The following is a 15,200-nucleotide window of genomic DNA, read 5'->3' on the forward strand; positions in this document are numbered from 1 at the left end:
AGTGTTTAAAAATGATTTGTACTTGCTGTCAAGTGAAAAGAAAAAGTTTTAAATATGGTTTTTATTTGAAAGCCAAACCAGACATTAAATCAAAATAATTTTTACTTTTTTGCTTTTGCTTGGACTGTCCAGTTTGTATATGTAAATGATCTCAAATTATGATATAGATTTAGAAAAGTGCTGAGGGTAAGTGGATGTTCATTTTTCCCCAGGATGCAGAGGAGTCAGAGTGGGGAGGGAGGGAGTCGTGACATCACTGAGCCCTTCCTGTGAGGTGCAGATTGTCCTTCCCACTTCTCTGTAGGACTCGATGATGCAAGGATTCCCCATGGTTAGGTGGCTAGTAACTGTGTGTGTGGGTGAGTGAGGTTGGAACTCAGTTCTGTCATCAGAGCCGCATAAGCTGCTAAGAACCAGAAAAAGACTGATCTTATGGATCCCAATTATCAACATGAAATGTGTCCAGTTAAGTTTAGGAGAAGGTCATCTGGTTTAAGCCTGCCTTTTATAGATGGAGGAGTCAAACCCTTAAAATGCTGAGCAGCTGGGCTGCAGAAGCACAGAAGGCAGTGTATGGGTGAGGGGCCAGGCATGGCCCTGCACTGATGAACAGGATGCCCGAAGTGAGAAAGGGAAATTCCATCTAAGAAAGAGAAGGCAGAAAAGTGGCTCTTTTCATTCCCACACTCAAGGTGTGAATTTCTTTATTGAGTCATGATAATTTTCAAAAATTCTGAGCCCTGATACTTTAGACTCTCAGCCCAGCTTTTACCTCTTTGTCCCCAGACTCCACACCCTTCAAGGTGCCTCACAGTCCAGTGTGGGAGTGGGGGCTGCCTGGGAGTGGGGCTCCGGCAGCTGTACACCATTCTCCGTCACCCCTGACCCCCGAGTCCCTGGTTCCTTTGGTCTCACCTCTAGGCAACTGTGTCTTTCAAAAACTTCTTCCCTGGCACTTCCTCACTAATCGACAAAATCTTTTCTGAGGCATTGTCCTTTTATGCACACTTGTCCAGAGCTTTTGCTTTTATAATGTGTTTTTCTGCCCAGCTTCTCACTTGATCCTCATAAACACCCCAAGTGAGGTAGGAGGGATTATTACTCCCATTTTACAGAAAAGGAGACTGAGGCTGCCCTCTTGGTTCTCCAGTGTTGTCAGCGAACATTTATGGGTCTCAGCCTCACACTGGCCCAGCCATGCTCCTTTGGCACAGTTTCTAGGTTTTCTCTTTTTTTTCCTCTCTCACAATTCCCACAATCCCAGTGGATTCTACATGCAGACACATAACAAATACAGCTGATGATCCGTGGCTAACCGAAGGCTGCTGTCAAAAGTCCTTGTGTTGCTTTGGTGGTGTCTCCCTACACTCCTTAGCTGATTTCCAAGGGGAATGCGGGACACTGTTGTTCCATGCTTGCAGTCTTTCCTGTTTATAATTCATCATATAATCAGATCTTCCAGGGGATATAAGGATGCAAACTTCCGTTTTACCCAAATAGATCTGTTTTGGTTTACTTTTCCTTGCCTAAATGTTAGGCATCCAACCTGATGGATTTCACAAATTAATATAATTTATTTTCCACCTTGTCAGTGCAAAACAAAGGTGTTCTTAAGACAAAGCACTGAAGACCACAATCCTTCCTATTCTTCTGTCTCTTGAGTCAGCATCAAGTAAACAGTTCTGTAAACAAACATGTGTGGGTCTGTGTCCCTGTGGCGTGGACCCACTGCTTTATTCCAACCTTAACTGGTTTTGTCCTAAATACTGAGTAGCCTTGTCTTAGTCAAAATGAAGAGTCTCGTAGCATCTGGACTTTCATCAAGGCCCGTTTCATCTGCTCGTAGGTGACGAACATCACCACATTCCAGGATCCCAAACGCAAAAAGGAGGGTGTAAATCTGATGAGAGAGACAACCATTGGTCAGGTGGGTGGACTGGAGTCCCGCATAGATCTGTGTGCCCTCCCCACTCGGTGCTGGTGCTGAACTTCCGTTAGTCACGGGCACTTCTGAGGTTGTTCTGTCATTTCCTTCTCTACTGAAGGAATTTAGGCGGAAGTTGGAGTCAGGCAAGGAAAGAAAACTAGCACTCTGAGCCCGGTTACCGTTAGGCAGTTAATTCTCACAGTTTTATAGGCTTCCCTGGTGGCTCAGAGGTTAAAGCGTCTGCCTGCAATTCAGGAGACCTAGGTTTGATCCCTGGGTTGGGAAGATCCCCTGGAGAAGGAAATGGCAACCCACTCCAGTATTCTCGCCTGGAGAATCCCATGGACGGAGGATCCTGGTGGGCTATAGCCCATGGGGTCGCAAAGAGTCAGACACGACTGAGCGACTTCAGTTCACTCTATGATTGCTGCCAGTTTCTCTTCAGAGACCAGGGTGAGATAGCTCAGTTGAAACCACCTGACTCCACTCCGCCACTGAGTGTTTCTGGGCTTGTTTACAACCTGAGCAGCCACCCCTGAGGAGGCCTCTGCCTCCAGCTGGAGGCATTGCAAGGTGAAAACAACTTGATGCCAAATTTAGCTAATCTCCCAAGAGCCTGCCTGTCCTGTGACCACCTCACCTCAGCTATGGTTCACCGACTCCGGGAGGAGCCTGGCTCCTGCTCTCCTCTTCAGCCTGTCTCTCCGCTAATCCCCTCCTGGTTCTCTCAGCTCCTGTCAGACCCTTCCCCCACACCCTTGCCCACGTTGCTCCTTCTGCTTGCTTCTCTCCTTGCCTGGCTGGTTGTTCTTGGCTCTGTGGGACTTGGCTTGGGCACCAGAATCTCACACCAGGGCCTCTCCTGAACCCTCAGCCTGGGCCTCTCACAGGGAAGATGGCACGGGGGCAACAAATGTGAACTCTGGGGATAGTCCTGAGTTCAAATACCAGCTTGACCAGCTTCTTAATCTTTCTCAGCCTCAGTTTACTTACCTGTAACTGGAGGATGTTGTCGAGAGGATTCAATGATAATGGACAGGGTTCAGTATTAGTAAATCCTCAATAAATGTCCCCTGCTTGTTAGCTGCTCTTCAAAAGAAGCACAGCACGGGGCCCAGCACCCACGAAGTGCTCAGTGAATGTTTGCCAAGTGAAAGTACAAACCGAGACAAGTGGGACGAAGAGCCTTCTGATGGCGGCACTTATAGGAAAAGAGCTGTCAGCTGAAACTGTTTTGTGACATCATCCCGGGGTCGAGGCCATGTGTGCTTGTTGGGCCTAATCCAACGCTGGGTGCCAGAAAACCATCCTCAGTGGTGGAGGTACGAGGGCCAAGCAAAGAGCTCAGTGTGGGATGGAGTGGGTGGTGTCTAAAGGTCAGGGTTTGCGCCGTGGCTCTGCCGTTTAAGCTTTGTGAGCTGGGACAAGTTCCATGACCTTTCTGAGTCTCATTCTCCTCCTCAGTAAATGTGGAGAAATGGCCCAGTTCAGGGGGAGTGTGGAGATAATATATGTGAAGCATTAACCCAAGTCCACATGCGTAGTGACTTGGTGGTCATGGTGATTGTTCATAACTTTATTATAGAGAGCTGATTTTGTGCTGGGGACTCTGGGAAGTGGAAGATGTATACAGTTGACCCTTGAACAACCCTTTGAACTCTGTGGGTCCACTTATACAGTTTTTTTAATATTAAACACTAATGATCTGAGACTAGTTGAATCTGTGGGTGTGGAACGAGGGATGTGCAGAAACCATGGCAACAGAGGAACTGCGTGTATGGAGGGCCAACTATAAGTTGTACATGTATTGATATTTTCAACTGCATGGGGTCCGTGTCTGTAACCCTGGCATTTGTTCAAGGGTCAGCTGTATAAGCCACAGTCCTTAGCTGCAAGGAGCTTGCACTCTAGCATGGGGGATCGTTTAAACTTACAAATACTATCCTACAAAGTAGGAAGTGGTGGGTACCGTAAAAATGGTAGCAGGGAAGTATTGCTGAAGTTCACAGAGGGGGAAAATTTGTATTTGCGAGTGTTAGGGAGAAGGTGGTATTTGAACTAGTCTTGAAGGACAGTAAGTTGGAGAGCATGTGGATGATGCAGGAATGGCTTCCATGCAGAGGGAATAGTAAATGCCAGGAACGTGTGAAGCATACGGGCTGTCGGCAGTGGTGACCCGCAGTGATGTCGGTGGGTCAGGGAAAAACCTCAGGATTACCAAGCACCTTTCCCTCCTCCTCCTCTTCCTGTGTGTTTGGGGATGCACTTAGATCTATGCATAGACTCCTTTTTTTTTTCTCAGATAGGCCTCCCTGATCTTCAATTCAGATTTGGTCCTCTCTTTCAAAAAAACATTTCCTTAGGTCTTTATATTGTAATTTTCCTTTGTGGCATTTACATCTGTGCTGTTCAATACTGTATTTCTAGGTGATCCCATGGCAGACACACTCTACATGGAGGGGAGGAAGGGAGACGGGGAGGGAGGCCTGGTTCTCTAGGAGGGGGTGCTGGTGGCAGGAGGGGAGCTCACCCCTTGTAGAAGGCTGTGGGGCCCTCCTGGGTCACCATCTTCAGCATACAGTCGAAGGGGCTGTGGTACTGGCCTGGGGGCGAGTTCATATACCGCGTCTTCACCACGTCCACCGGGGAGGCCACCAGGGTGGCACAGAAGCCAGCTCCAAAGGCAGAGACAAAGTGGCAGGGGAAGTTGTCTGTCGCAGGGTAGGAAGAGCAGATATTGGGCTGTGAGATGAAGAGGGCTCTTGTTTTCTGTTTCACATGTGTTCATTGTTTGTCCCTAATGAAACTGAACTCCCTGGGCATGAGGTTAGTATAGTCTAGTGCTTGTGCTCCGTCAAATCTGACTCTTTGCAAGCCCCTGGACAGTAGCCCACCAGGTCCCTCTGCCCATGGGATTTCCCTAGGCAAGAATACTGGAGTGGGTTCCATTTCCTCTTCCAGGGGATCTTCCTGACCCAGGGATGGAACCCATATCTCCTGCATTGCCTGTGGATTCTTTATGGTCTGAGTTACCAGGGAAGCCCAAGTATGAGGATAGTGTTTTCCAAATCTCTTGCAGTGCCAAGATGGAGCTCTTGATGAGGACTCACAAAACTGGGCTGTCCCAGAGTTGGAAGCTAATCCGGCCCAACCACCTCATTAGAGGAAACTGGTCAGAGAAGGCCACCCTTGCTTGAAGGTGCACAGGGAGAAATGGTGCTGGGCTGGAGCCCAGGTCTTTGGCCTCCCGTCTAGGGTTCCTCCTTACTCACCCTAATGATGCTGGGCACCCTGCCTCCCTCCACTCCTTTTAAAGCCCGGTTGCCTGTGGGTGGCACCCACTCTGTGGAGCCCCAGTCCCCTCCAGACTGGGAGGGCTATCTGCCTGGAGCCCAGGGCCTCACCGGTGAGCAGGTGGTAGTCTAGCAGCTTTTCCTTGATGATGTCATAGGTCACCATCTCACCACAGTTGACAATGGCATTCCTCGTGATGTTGGGCAGAATTCCTGTCAGGAAGCGGGTGGGGCTGATGAGTGGGAAATAGAAGAAGCGGACCCCCTGGCTGCAAGGCCACAGGCCCAGGTGGGGGATATGGTGCCTCGTTCCAGTGGTCTAGAAGAGTCCACCCTGGATGGGCAGATTCCACACTTTCCTTTCCGATGTTAAAAGCTCTCAGATTATCCATGTCCATATTAGAGACAAAAAGCAGAGAGACCCTCTTGTGTGTGTTTGGGCCACATTTCAGAGGATAAACTGCAATACCCATCAAAATTAAAATATGCCTCTCTGAGACCTGGCTAGAGCCAGACAAGGAAGCCTTTCCTGGGACAGGAATGGTGGGCTTTTGAAACAGTGACAGGTTGCAGCCATGCGACCTGCGAGACCACCCGCTGGTTTCACAGATGAGGGCTGGGCTCCAGGAAGGCACACAGCAAGCAAGGCTGTGACTCAGGTGTCCTGCCTTTAACCATCACTGGGTCATTGTTTTCTTCTGCAAGATTCATGTGAGCCCTGGCCACATGTGGTAGAGACAACATTATTTGTCAAGGTCGTCACCACTTAAACACATAGAGAACCTTAAAGTTTTGTTCCCAAGGAAGCCCCCTTCTCATGACTGCTCCCCGCAGTGGCCTCTGTTTCTTCTCCATGCGCAGCAGTCACCCCTCACAGGCCATTGCTGGGGGGGGCCCTTCCTTCCCTCTCCACACAGCAGGAGCTCACTGGAACTTTGGGGCCCAACTTTCACATCACCTCTGCCCCCGAACGCCCTAAGCCCTCATGGCCTGCACCTCTGTGTGAACCCAGCACATCCTGCCCTGTGGAATGGCTGCTCCTTGACATGCCTCTCTCCTCTGTGACTGTGAGCCGTGAGGGTATCCTCTGTTCATTTCTGTCTCCCTCAGAGCCCTGCGCGTGGTGAAAGGTTGGTAAACTGAACTGAATTTGGGGCAGTATGGCCAGTCAGCTGGCCCATTGGGATATGTTAGGATGTTCCTTTAGAACTGCTGGAATACTTGTGATGGGAGCTCCCTGCTTGCTCAGTTCCCTGTCCCAGCCCTAGGGTGGAGAAGACGCTGCCCAAGACCCCCAAGCCTGGAGTCCAGACCTACCTTTCCACAGGCCCCGAACCCCTTCCTCTCTGGCGATGGTCCTGTAGGCATCCATTGTCCCACTGTACTTTCTGTTGCCTCCCGGCCCAGTGTGCATGCTGGCCTGAAAGCGGATCTTCACCACGTCTGTGGGCTGGGCACAGGTCACTGCCATGGCCCCCGTGGTACAGCCCGCCAAAATCCGGGTAATGATGCTGGAGTCTGGAGAGGAGGAGAGCAAGCGGGCCAGAGTTGTACTACCCCGCACCTCTGCGGGCCTGATGCCGGTCTCTGAGGGCTGCCCCTGCCCCATGCCCACCTCTCCCAGGCCAGGGTTCCAGATCCTCTTCGACATGAGGCTCAGTCTCCTCATGCCTCAGCTTCCCATGCCTCAGCTCTGCCTCTGAGTCTGCACCACCCTGATCTCCTGACCCACAGCCTAGATCCTGCCTTGACCCAGCCCTCAGCACTCACGGTCTGATCCCTTGGGGGTGTAGAACTGCTTGACGGAGTCGTAGAGGCCGATGCGGATGGAGGCGAAGCTCATCTGGCGCTGCAGGCCGGCGACCAGCCCGCTGTAGAGGCTGCGGGGGCCCTCGGTGCGCACCATGGTCAGGATGGTGCCCAGTACTCCGCGGTACTGGGCACTCCGGGCCGCCAGGGCTGCCTGGTTCTCCCCCTGGATCTGAGGGACACCCCGCAGAGTATGAGGACTTGGGTGGGGGGTGGGCAGGGCTGTGTGCAGGGGTCCCTGCCTGGGGCTGGACCTCGGAACAAGCATGGTCACAGTGTCACGTCTCAGTAAAAATGACAGTTCTGTGTAGCAGTTGCCAGCTCACAAACTGTTGTACACAGTGTGGTAAATCGGAGAGTGATGGCTTTTCTCATTACAAGTTGTCTGTGACTTGCCCAAGCTCACACGGTGACTCCTTACTTCTTACTTTATGGCTTACAAAGTAGGGCAGGCCATGTAAGGACCCTGGCACGTCCTGCCAAGGAATTAAGATCTTGGGTGGTGAGGGGATGGTGAGGTAGGGTCGTGGATAGTGAGTGACCTGCTCAGGGTTCTCTGTGAGGAAGGGCAGGTGCCCTGGTGGAGAACTCAGCCCCTCCATTGTTGGGAACAATGAGCCTTAGCCAAAGGGCACCTACCTGCAGGCGGACCTTGGCTGTGTCCAGTGGAAAGGTGAGGAGGTCAGCAAAGCAGGCCGCTGTGCCCGCCGCCAGGAACTTCACAGACGTTGTGGGGGGCCTCTCTGAAGGTTGCAGTCCAACCATGGTCCCAAAGGCTCTGCCCGGTCCCTCCAGGGCCCAGTGGAGGTCCAAGGAGAGAGGCTGCTGCCCAGCCTTGGGCTTCAGTGCATGGAGGAGGCTGCAGGGGACAGGCCAGGGGAGGGGATGGGACGTGTGCCCTCTAGGCCCATCCCCAGGATCCCCTCAGCACCAGGAGAAGGTTTGTAAGTGAAAAGCCTGAGCAGGGCTGTCTTAGCTGTGTGGATTTGACTTATAAGAACAGGTCACTTTCCTCCCTAATCTCTTGCCATCCTCACCCTGCCCTTTCCCTTCCCCGCTGGAAGTGGTCTTCACTGTATAAAGGCTCAGGCAGAGACAGACCTGGTTCTGACTCCACACCACAACCCTCTGCTCCTTCCCCAGCCTCAAGCTGCTTCCTGGGGAAGGCCTGCTCCCTGGTGTATGGTTGTTGTTGTTTGGTTGCTCAGTCGTGTCTGACTCTTTGTGACCCCATGGACTGCAGCATGCCAGGCTTCTCTGTCCTTCACTATCTCCCAGAATTTGTTCAAACTCATGTCCATCGAGTCGGTGATGCCATCCAACCATCTCATCCTCTGTCGTCCCCTTCTCCTCCCGCCTTCAATCTCTCCCAGCATCAGGGTCTTTTCCAATGAGTCGGCTCTTCACATCAGGTGGCCAAAGTATTGGAGTTTCAGCTTCAGCGTCAGTCCTTCCAAAGAATATTCAGGGTTGCTTTCCTTTAGGATTGACTGGTTTGATCTCCTTGCTGTCCAAGGGACTCTCAAGAGTCGTCTCCAGTACCACAGTTCAAAAGCATCAATTCTTTGGAGCTCAGCCTTCTTTATAGTCCAACTCACACATCTGTACATGGCTACTCGAACAACTATATCTTTGACTCTATGGACCTTTGTAAGCAAAGTGATGTCTCTATTTTTTTAATATGCTGGTGTATGGAGAGCTCACCCAGCCTTATCACTTTAGGTCTTGCCATCCCCAGTCAACATGGTAGGGGTGGGAGGAGAGCCTGGGAAGGTGGGCAAGACTGCAGCAGCTGGAGACGTGGGAGGGGGCTCCAGGCGCAGGGAAGGGCATGCTCTGTGAGACAGTCCAGGGCAGGTTTAGAGGAGGAGGAGGGAATGGCTACGGGGCATGAGGCTATGGGGGCGGAGCTCTACACACCGTCTCACTGAATTCTCACAGCCTGGCTGCAGGGTAGCTTCTCTCCTCTCCCCGCTTTGGGCTGATCCAGTGCAGGGGCTCAGAGATGTTGGCCTGCTCAGAGTCACCAGTGTCAGAGCATGGGTTGCTCTGCTCTGCTAGGCTTGAAACAGTGCTGGAAAGAGGGCAGGATGACATTTAAATCTATTTTACAGGTGGGAAAAGAGAGGCTTAAGATGGAGAGAGACTTCTTTAAATTGACAGAACTGCAGCCATGGTCTTGTGGTAGCAATAAGACCCCCTTCACTGTTCATTCCACTCAGCAGCCCAATGGATGTGGTAGAATGGATGTCCACCATCTTGCCTTTTTGTTGCGGATATTCAAAGCCCTTTGAATTATATGCAACCCCCCTCTCTGGGGACTTACGTGCTAAGCACGTGCAACAACAGCTTGGTGAAGAGGTCTGGTGGGCACTGCTGTCCATGCTGGCAGAGGAAGACAAGGCTCCCGGGGAGGCCGAGACCGGCGCCTGTCACAGTCAGGGCTTGGGCTGCCCCCGTGGTGCTTGTCCCACAGCCTATCTGCCTGCCTTTCTGCGTTGCTCCCTGAGGGCTGATGTGGAGCTGAGCCTGGTTGAGGGGACAGCATGGCAGGCCAGCTGAGGGAACACCATCCTCTTTCCCATTCGCCCGACAGAAGCCCAGCAACTGCCAGGAGGTTTGGTCCCTGGGGGGGCCGGAGGCTGTGGCTCCTCTTTTGGGGTTGGAATGCACGTGTCCGAGGCAGTGCAGGAGCAGCTCCCAGTGCCCACAGCCCGTCAGCCTCTCTTCCCTCGGGCCCTGGCCTTTCTGCGGCTCAGCTCCTCCTCTGATATCAGGAGCAGGGCTGCCGAGATCCTCAGCTTCAGGAATCTGAGGGCCTGACTCCCAGGGCAGGAGAGGCCCCTGGGTGGTATGTTCTCTAGTGTCTCTTATTGGTTGTATGAGTGTCCCTTTTCCAAAATGTTTGGTGGCCGCCCAGGCTCTAACAGAAGAACCCTGCCAAGTTAGGTATTTTCACTCCACTCTCAAGAGTTAGGAACTGAGGTGCAGAGGTGGGGCCCCTAGAGCTGCGTGACTGCACGTTCCTTGCCCTTGGCCCCTGGTGTGGAGTGTTTGTGATGGGCCAGGCCCCACTGGGTGGCTTTAAGCACTTCTGGGCTGGGTCTGTCTCCCTGGGGAGGCTATGTCTCCAGCCAGGGGGCTGAACCATCAGATATGGCTTCCCTTCTGAACCTCCTTTGTCCTTGGCTGCCTCTGTCCCAGACCTTCTTTAGAATTGACTCTTTTTTTTGTTTTGTTTTGTCTTGTCCCCCTTGGCTGCATGGCATGTGGGATCTTAGTTCCCTGACCAGGGATCAAACCTGTGGGCCCTGCAGTGGAAGCATGGAATCTTAACCACTGGACAGTCAGGGAAGTCCCTAGAATTAGTTCATTAACTGCCGTGATTTCTCCCCAGATGGGGGCCCCAAATCAAGGACAGGAGCTACTTATCCCACTTCTCTGTGCAGCCTGGTACCCAGATGGCCCAGGGCCAGAGGGGCCCAGGGAGGACCAGTTGACCGAGGGACCCCATGGGCCGAGGTGGGGAAATGGGGAAGAAGCTGAGATGCCCACAGTGTTCTTTGATGAAGGGCCTCAAATGCCCTAGCTGTACTTAATCTAGCGAAAATGGGGACTGGCTGGTGTTTTCAAGTTGAGGGATGACACCATCAGACCTGTGTTCAGGTCAGGCTGGTGTAGGCGTCAGGGCTGGACAGGGAGGGAGCCAGTGGAGGCTCTGAGACCAGTGAGGTTGCAGAGATGGTGCGCTGGAGGTGTTGGAGCCTGGCCTTGGTCAGGAGCAGCGGCTAGGAGACAAACCAGAACCTGTTCCAGAGGCTGTCTTGAGCCCCCCGGGGGCAGAGTGGAAGGGGCGGGGGACTCAGGTGGGTGGGCTCTAGACTTTCACTGGTCACATGGGGGCAGGACAGGGGGAGGCCACCAGGGTGGGCAGAGGTAGGGGTCCTGTGGCTGGTGCTCCCCAGCCTCTTCCTTTATTCCAGCCTCCTGAAATGGTACTTGAGAAGCCCTGGCGGCCAGCAGACCTATCCCACTGACATAGGTGAAGGGTAGAGCAGAAGTTCCTCCCTGTGCTCTGCTGGGGCATGAGGAATGGGGCATTCCAGCCTTGCACACCCAGAGTAGCGGTGCCCCACTAACATCTGCTGAACACTTCCTGCACCAGACACTGCGCTGAGGGCTCTAGAGGCAGTGACTAATTCAATCCCTTTATAAGGCTACGAGATAGTTGCTGTTGTCTGGGTCCAAGAGCCCTGAAGCTTTGAGGGCTTCAGCTAGTTACAAGGCTAGAGGGATGGAGAGGGATTAGAGCCCAGTCTGTCTGGCACCTGCTTCAGGCCCACCTGCCAGAGTCTAAGACTTCAGAGCGAGCTCAGGGTACCTGGAGCCACTTGTTTACAGACCGGATTCTTGGCCCTCAGCCTGAGATTCAGGTCTGAGCTGGGGTCCTGGGAATCTGCATTAGAAACAAGTTCTCCGTGGTGGCTCTGGAGCAGGGATCAGAGTCCCTGTTCTGAGATGCCCTTGACCCCACCTTCCCGGCAAAGTCTCTCCTGCATGCCTGCTGAGTCGGGGAGTGCCCCCTCCTGAGTAGGGGGGCCTCCTGGGGAAAGGGCCTTATACTCTGGAGGAATTGTGGGGACTCTGGGCCAGACTAAGGAGAAAACCACATCTTATCTCTGGGGATTTGCAAAGTCACAGCAGAGGCCGCTGGCAGAGCAAAAGGGAAGCGAGTCCCTGGTGAGTGACAGGAGTCGGGGGTGGAGCCCCAGCCCCAACAGTGCCCTCGTCAGGGCTGCCTTTCCCTCATCTTGACTCAATCTCTACCTGCTGTGTGCTACCAGCTCTGGCTGCCAGCTGCCTTTGGGAGAACATGGAGGAGGAAGATGGGGTGGAGGGTGGGGTCTTACCTGTAGGGGCAGCCAGGGTGGCGGAAGCATGGGGCCTCTTTAAGGGTCCTCAGGGCTCCATCCCAGGAGGCGGCAGCAGGGATCTGATTGCTCCTTTGCCATTTGCTGGTGTCTCTGCAGCCTCTGGCTTGGCACCTGTCTTTATACACTCTGGCTGACCTGAAACCTTACCCTGGAGTAGCTACTTGACAGCCTGGTCACTTGACCAGAGGCGGCTGGTGCAGGGCAGGGAGGCGAGGGGGGTAGGTCAGAGTTCCAGACCTGCTTCAGTTCCCTTGACTTGGGCTTCTTTAAAACACCCCATTGCAGGTGATGAAAGAGCTCCTTTGGGTGATGAGGGTGTATATGGGGTGGTGGGGGTTGGATTTGTCACTTTTGAGAGTCCAAAGGCCAAGGCTGCCACAATGGTCTGGTCAGGGTTCCCCTGGGCCTCCTCTTAATAGTAACAATGGTGATGCTAATTCATTTCTTGGTGCCTACTATGTGCTAGAAACTTTACATACATTATTTCTTTCACAACTCTTACGAGGTAGGTACAATTAGGAGTCTTTTTTTCCAAAGCTTTATTGAGATATAATTCCCGTGCCATTTACCTGTTTAACTGGTACAATTCAGTGGTTTTTGGTGTGTTCACAGTTATGCAGCCATCAGTCATCACAATTTTAGAACATTTTCATTACCTCCCTCCCCACACATCTCCTTCTGTTTCCTCTTCCCTCCAATGCCGCCCAGGCAATCATTAATCTACTTTGTCTCTATAGATTTGCTTATCCTGAACATTTCATACAAATGGAATCACACAATATGTGACCTTTTGTGACTGGCTTCTTTTACTTACCAAAGTGTTTTCCAAGTTCATCCTTGTTGGATCATATGTCAGCACTTCGTGCCTTTTTATGACTGCGGATTCATGCATTTTAATGCTTAGTTTAGAGAGGAGAGAACTGATTGTTAGGGAGGGACAGGGACTTGCCCAGGTCATACAGTTATGTGGCAGGGCCTGCCTGCCAGCCTGTAAATGATAATGTACTTTGGACCTATCTGCTGTGAATACTACTCTCTGTGACATGACACTTGGAGGCTTCAGCATGGACACCACTGGAGCTAAAGGGATCTGGGGAGGGTGTGTGGGGAAGGGAGGGGAGGGTCCCTTGCAGTAGCCAGTGATAGGCACTGAGGGTAAGGGTTGGGCAAGTCTGAACCTGGGAACCGGGTGACCGAGGAAAGAGGGAGGGGAAGGGGAAGGGGAGGAGAGAGGGAGAGGTGGAGAGGGATGGGAATTAATCTGGTGGGGCAGAGGCCACTTCTAGACTTGGGCACAGAGCTGTGGCCCCAGTACAAGTGGTTATGGGTCCAGATACTCAAGTGCCAAGGTCCTCCTCCTCGGGCCAGGCTCTGCTTTAATGTCAACAGAACAGGCAGCTGGGTTAGTCCTATAAGGGGAGCGGCTGCTCGGGTTGCTGAGGTGGGGAGGGCTCTGGAAGGAGGTTTTTGGCTCCACCTGAGAATGGCAGTCTGGAGGGGGTGGGGGAATTGCAGCCAGGAGGTGTGGGGAGGGGGTAAATAGTGGGCCCTGGAGAAACCCAGAGTGTGGGCAGCTGAGCTCAGGTGGGCCTGGGTGCTCTCTGAGGGCAGGGCCAGCCCTGTCTGCTTTGGCTCCGTTTCCCCAGAATCCAGCCTGTGCTAGAAGTTCCAAAGTTGGCTGCTATGGGTTGAAATCAATCAGCCTCTGTGAGATCAGCAGCACCTAGTTTCAGGGCTCTGTGGTGGGGGGTGCTGAGCGGGCAGTGGGGAGACAGCGGCTGGTTCTACTGGCTGTGGTGGGAACAAGCATGTCCCTTGTGCCCTCACCCTGTGTTCGGCAGGGTGCTTCTGAGCTGTTGTTGGGAAAGACAACCACTTTCTGGGGAGAAGATGCTGGTAAAGAGTATCTGTAGCAGTAGAGGTGGGGTTCAGACCCTCACGGTGCCTCTGTGTTACTGGAGGCTGCCCTCGGCCTGGGTAGGAGTCCTTATCCTAACGCGACCCCATCGAGTTATTTACAGGAGTTGGAGCAGGATTTAGGAATATTCTTCACCTGAGGCTAAAGCCCTCAGGCCTGGACTTCTGATGGCCCCTCTGTGTGTTCTCTGTGGCTTCAAGGCAGGTGGAGACCTGGGCCTTGAAATCTCCTGGCAGGCAGGCAGCTGGTGAGCTGAGAGGGAGACGCTGGGGAGGGGGTGAGCTGGCAGCCTGAAGGTTAGGGGCCCAGATGAACAGATGAAGGGGACACGCTGGTCTGAGGGCACTTGACCAATGAGGAAGGCAGCCTGTTTCCTCTGGGTCCCCTCTGGGGCCCGTCCTGCCTGTCTCACATTTAGTGGTGAACTCGCCTGTCTACTGACTTGCACTGGTCCGTGGGGGAGGAGTGGGTGGGGCTGACATTTCCTGAGCTTCCACCAAGGGCCAAGTGCAGGCGAAGCACTTTCACAAATGTCATCATTTAAGCTTTGCAGCAACCCACTGAAGCTGGGCTGGCTATCTTGCTTTACAGATGAGGTGACCGAGGCTCAGACAGGCGTAGTCAGGCCTGAGGGCACCTATCAGGAAGCAGCAGAACCAGGCCGCTCTCTGCTCTCCCCTCTGCTGCATGTGGCCCCAAATGCCCTGCTGGCTTACCCCCAGACTTCAAGGAAGGCTTCTCTTGACTGTTCCAGTCCACATGGTTCCCTCCCGCAACCTCCCCAAACTCCCTGAATTCACAACACTTAACTGACCGTACCCTGGGCACAGAAGCCTCTGATGTGTCTGGAGGTGTCTCATGTGGTGACTTACTTCCTAGGTACATGAACAGAGGCAAGTCACGTAACTCTGTTGAGCTTCAGATTAATTTTAAGATGCGAATCACAGTATGTGGGTTGTAGAGTTGCTCTGAGGATTGAGATGACCTGTGCTTGGGGTGGAAAGTGGGGCCCTCCATGTTGTGCCCTCCTCTCCCCTCCCCTCTGCCTCCTCCTAATCCTCTCCACACAGGCCCTGTCTGTGGTAGCTGCTCAAATGTGTGGAGCCTGACAGTCTAAGCCAGAGCTATGTACTCATCCCAGAGAGACGGGGGATTCAAGCAGGCCTGTGGCATGCGACCCCTTTACTTGGCTGACAGACTTGAGGAACCAGCAGAGGAAATACTAGGTGTCACTCCTATCTGGACCAACCTAATCTTTGGGGGAGTCAGAGGTCTCATGGTGACCCTGGCTCCCTGGTTCCAGATGAGCTTCTCCAAGG

General features: G+C 53.0%; 1 protein-coding gene across 2 annotated transcripts; it reads right to left on the bottom strand.

Annotated features, from left to right (window-relative positions):
* Positions 1-670: 670 nt before the first annotated feature.
* Positions 671-12,089, bottom strand: UCP3 (uncoupling protein 3). 2 transcript variants are annotated; one of them, XM_070803879.1, is made up of 7 exons: positions 11,940-12,089; positions 7,669-7,888; positions 6,991-7,201; positions 6,538-6,738; positions 5,332-5,433; positions 4,458-4,638; positions 671-1,900 (listed from the first exon to the last, which is right to left on the bottom strand). In XM_070803879.1, the coding sequence occupies exons 2-7, from the start codon at positions 7,792-7,794 to the stop codon at positions 1,786-1,788; spliced, it is 936 nt and encodes a 311-aa protein (XP_070659980.1). In that variant the 5' UTR covers positions 7,795-7,888; positions 11,940-12,089; the 3' UTR covers positions 671-1,785. The 2 variants fall into 2 exon arrangements, with proteins under 2 accessions (XP_070659980.1, XP_070659979.1); XM_070803878.1 differs by having other exon boundaries at positions 4,458-4,669.
* Between the last annotated feature and the right edge of the window lie 3,111 nt (positions 12,090-15,200).

Source organism: Bos indicus, chromosome 15 (assembly GCF_029378745.1).
Source record: "Bos indicus isolate NIAB-ARS_2022 breed Sahiwal x Tharparkar chromosome 15, NIAB-ARS_B.indTharparkar_mat_pri_1.0, whole genome shotgun sequence".
Classification (NCBI taxonomy): Eukaryota; Metazoa; Chordata; class Mammalia; order Artiodactyla; family Bovidae; genus Bos; species Bos indicus.